General features: G+C 55.9%; 1 protein-coding gene across 1 annotated transcript in view; it reads left to right on the top strand.

Moving 5' to 3' along the window:
- Positions 1 to 254: 254 nt before the first annotated feature.
- Positions 255 to 4,344, top strand: part of FAM166A (family with sequence similarity 166, member A) — a 13,557-nt gene continuing 9,467 nt past the window's right edge. Inside the window, exons 1-2 of the mRNA XM_010086778.1 lie at positions 255 to 310; positions 3,824 to 4,017. Coding sequence (XP_010085080.1) covers positions 255 to 310; positions 3,824 to 4,017 — 250 coding nt within the window. The remainder of the gene's footprint in view (positions 311 to 3,823; positions 4,018 to 4,344) is intronic.

Below are 4,344 nucleotides of genomic sequence, written 5' to 3'. Positions count from 1 at the left end.
CTGGCGGTACCGTCCCAAGGGCTACGAGCCTTCAGGAAACCTGACAAGTGCTATAAAATCTCCCTGCTCATCCAAAATTTCCAGGTGGGGGAAAAAAGATGTGTCCAGAAAAACCTGACGGGCTGTGTGCTGCAGCTGGAAGCACTGTTGGGTACCAGCATTGCTCCTGGCAGCATCACAGAGGTTTCCCAGGCGACTGCTTCGTGCCACATCTCCGTCCTCCCACGCCCGCCGCCCAGAGCAGCCGCATTGCCATGGCAGCCCCGAGGAAGAGCAGCCTCTTCCCTCCCCAGCCCTACCATATCCCCGGGTAAGTTCTGAAGTTCATCCAAAACGTCTGTTTGTTTCCAATGCAAATCACTCCGGTTGGGATCACGTAGTATTTATGATTCATGATATTTTATTTTTAAAGACACTATTAAATATTCAGCGTAACAGTGCTCCGCAGCAGACAGGGCTCCAGGATAAGCTCCACCTTGGATCAGGGTGTAATTAAAGGCCATGCCTTGATGCACGGAGGCAAACATCACAATTATTCTCTTTCCCCACTTTTTTCCATTTGTTTTAAGCTGCCAAATGTTACCAGGGCTGCTGTGCAGGGTTTGGTGTCCACACTGTCATAATTTTTGCATCAAGGGATGTTTGAAGATCTCCTTTGAATAAATATTTTTATAGACACGATACGCTGCTGACAAATGGGCTGGAGCGCAGTCCTGCTGCCCCAGCTGAGCTCTTTGAAGACATCGATGTGGATGCTGGTGATCTAGGGGATGTGTAGATACTTTTTTTCCCCCAAAGCTATTTGTAACATCCTCCTCTAAAGGCTTGGAAAGAAGAAGCAAAGCTGTCATGGGTAGGAGGCAAGGAGTTACTGGTTGAAAGATACGACACGAATGGCAGGAATAAGCTTTGCAGTGAAGTGGAGACGTTGTGCGCGGGGTCCCGAGGTGACCTGTGCTGGGACGCGTGGCCCGTGGCAGCTGCAGATGGGCTGGGAAGGGCTGGAGGCCACCGAGGGAGCACGAGCTGCTGTTGGTACCACAAAAGGCACATGAGCCCAGCCTGGGACTCACGCCGAAGGGCGTCGGGATGACTCCCAGGGCAGGGGGCTGGTGACAGCTCCGGCTGCAAACCTCAGCGCAGGGAAACCAGCTGCATCCCACAGCCTGGGGACGGGCAGGAGGCAGGTCCCAAGCCCCAGATGGAGGCTGGGGCGTTTCCTCCTTTCACGATGCTCCTGCGGCGCCCATCACCTCAGTCCTTCCCCTGGCAGCAGCGTGCAGGGTTTTCCATCACTGATCTCCGTATCTTCCAAACTTACCCGAGCTCTGTGTTGGGGTTTTAACACCTTTTTGCATTGCTGTGGTTGTCTGACCGATGTGACGTGTTACCCTGTGTGTGCTGTCACCCTGTCGAAGCTGCGCCCTGGGAAGGACGAGTACCAGCAAGGAGGGAGCTGGGGCTGGGCTCACACCTCCAAAAGCCTCCAACCCTCCCCTTGCTTGCCTCTGCCCGCAGGCAACTCCCCCAGAAGCAGCTTCAAGCCCTAAAACCAATGCAGCAGCCAGGGCTGCTCTGCTCTGGGTGGTGCTTTGGCCACCGAAGGCAGGAGGAGGAGGAACCACGTTCTGCCGCTGCTGTTTGCAGCTCTGTGCGGGCTCAGAGCATCACCCCGAGCCCCAGGGGATCCCCCGAGGGTGGCCGAGGGGCTGCTTTGCATCTGCTTTGGGTGTCTGAGGGCAGGGAGGAGCTGCCTGAAACCATCGCCAGAGCCCGGGTGCTGCTGCCGGCAGGGGGAGGAGGAAGATGCCGCGTTGCAGCATCTCACCGGCTGTCCCCTGTGCTGTACCTGGATGTGCCCGTGAACCTGCCAACACCAGCAGGGCAGCAGAATAAGTTGCTGTCGCTCAGGTTGGGCAATGGTCATGGCCAGGGCTGTGAAAATGACACTGCAGTGCTCAGGAGCATGGGGAAGGCAAACCCAACGTGTGGGATGGTTTGGGAAGGACCAGGGAAGCTGTGGATGCCCCATCCCTGGAGGGGTTCAAGGCCAGGCTGGATGAGGCTTTGAGCAACCTGGGCTGGTGGGAGGTGTCCCTGCCCATGGCAGGGGGTGGGACTGGATGGGCTTTAAGGTCCCTTCCCACCCAAACCAGTCTGTGACTCTGTGATCTAGTGCACAGGGAATGAGAAAATCCATTAATCCCGAGTACCGGGCAGTGCCCTGCCTGCCCCATCCTGCCTTGGTGAGCTGGGAAGGGCCCGGAGCAGAGCCAGGACAGGCCCAGGGCTGTGGCTTTTCCCTGGTGACAGGGAAGGCTGGGCAGGTTCAGGTGACGCAGTCTGGGGAGTGGCGATGGGAGAGATCCAGTTGAGCAACAGAAAAGTGAAACGGGCTCAGCCCTGGGAAGGGGTCACTCCCTGCTCCCCAGTGAGGCTGGAGATCTGCAGCTGCAGGGGCTCAGTGCGAGCTACAGAAATGGGAGACCCTGCTTGTTTCTTCATCAAAATACCAACAGGAGAAGGACAAACAGTCTGGCTGATACTGGTCTCTTCCCAAGTGCTCTCAGCAGCAGCTCTCGTCATTCACTCTGCAGCCGATCCCTCTCCATAAACCCAGACGGACTCGCCCGAGCTCCTCGGATTACCTCCCTTTTAATTGCTCATGAATTGAATCCTTTCTCAGCCCTACCATTATGTTATTCATGATCAGACTCCCTCCGGCCATCCTGCAGTTATTCAGGCTGTGTCATTTGTGCTCTTGCTCAGCCTTATTGTCCCGGCGTCGCTTCCCCGTCCTGCGAGACGTACCCGAGATCAATGGGGACGAGCCACCGAGCTCCTCCGGCAGCAGCTGGCGAGAGATCCCGCATGCAAAGTGGGGAAACCTGCCAAGTGTAAATGCACAGCTCTGCTCGCTGCTGTTTAAAGTATTTGGAAGGGAAAGTACTTACTCATCGTCTTATGATCCTCATGCATCTTCCGGCTTTATCCCCAGCGAGGCAGTGGGATCATTGATGGAATATTTCTGTCTGTATGTTGCCAGTGGCAGCTCTACCTTTCCTTTTCAGTGGTGGAATCGCATCACTTACAGGAAATCTGATACTGGGAATTGTAGCTGTTTCTGGTCCGTACTGGTGGAGTTGGGAGCAGAGCCAGAACCCCGGCACCAGCCCAACCCTGAGCCACCAAAGTCAAACTGCCAGTCCCAGGACATGGGGAGCAGAGAAGCGACATGTCACTATGCACCCTTGCAAATGGCTCCCCCAAAGTTGGGTGATGTGTGTTCCTGGGGCTGATTGCAAAGCTTCAAACCGGGGCATGTTTAACTGGAAATATTTTAACCGGGGGGCTGTCAGTGTCAGTGCCGTCAAAGCGACGGCAGCCACGCTGCGTCCCCACTGTAGGATTTCCCATCCTCAGGCGCTGCTCCGGCTGTGCTCCCTGACCTCCTTCCATGTTCCTCCGTGAAGCGAAGCACAAGCCCGTGCCCGTACACGCCTGTAAATCTGTGAGATGGTTTTCATGCTGACACGTGAAAACATACATGTGCAAACACACACGCACACCCCCGCCTGGCTTCATGCGTAACCACCCGTGTCTTCTTCATGCTCCCCTTATACTGCTGCTCCAGTGGCACAAACTCCTCGATGCTCACAGGGACATACCTGTGCCATCACCTTCCCTGGGTTCATGTGCTCCTCGCCCGTGTGCTCCTGGCCGTGGCCTTTCCAGCGCACAAAAGCCCTGAAGCAGGTCACCCTACCCCTGGGCACCTTCCAACTCCACCTCGGTGAAGGCTCCTTTCTGGTTTCCTCCTCAGCTATGATGGCTTCATCCCTCAGTACAACTTCCAGTTTGGAGACACCTTTGGCAGGACCACGTACCGCCTGCTGACCGACCCGAGCGTGCAGAGGAGCCCTTGCCCCTTGCTGGCGCCGCTGCACAAACCCAAGTTTGTGGAAGACTTCAGCGGGATGAAGCACGGTGTCCAGGGTCATCTCCCCGGGCGTCCAGGTGAGCAGACCCCAGATCTCATCCCTTGGCCAGCATGGGCTCTGCTAATGAGCACGGGGTCAATCATGAGCAGAGGGGGCTGTGTCCATCCTCAATACACTTCTGGAGTGAAATGGGACATTTTCCGTGGAGCATCCGTAGCTCTGAAGTAGGAGCACGGGTGCTGCAGAGCTGGAGCCCTCGGCCTCAGGGGGGCTTCTCATGTTGGTGGCGGGTGGAGTGGAGAAAAGAACTTTAGTTCCCACGTTATCTTCAGTTAGATGAAGATAAATTATTTTATGGCATATTATGAACTCACTCCCCAATCGCTCCGTATTCCTGTTGTGG

The sequence above is a fragment of the Pterocles gutturalis genome, unplaced genomic scaffold, assembly GCF_000699245.1.
Source record: "Pterocles gutturalis isolate BGI_N339 unplaced genomic scaffold, ASM69924v1 scaffold22356, whole genome shotgun sequence".
NCBI lineage: Eukaryota > Metazoa > Chordata > Aves > Pterocliformes > Pteroclidae > Pterocles > Pterocles gutturalis.
This window is presented reverse-complemented; position numbering and strand designations above follow the sequence as displayed.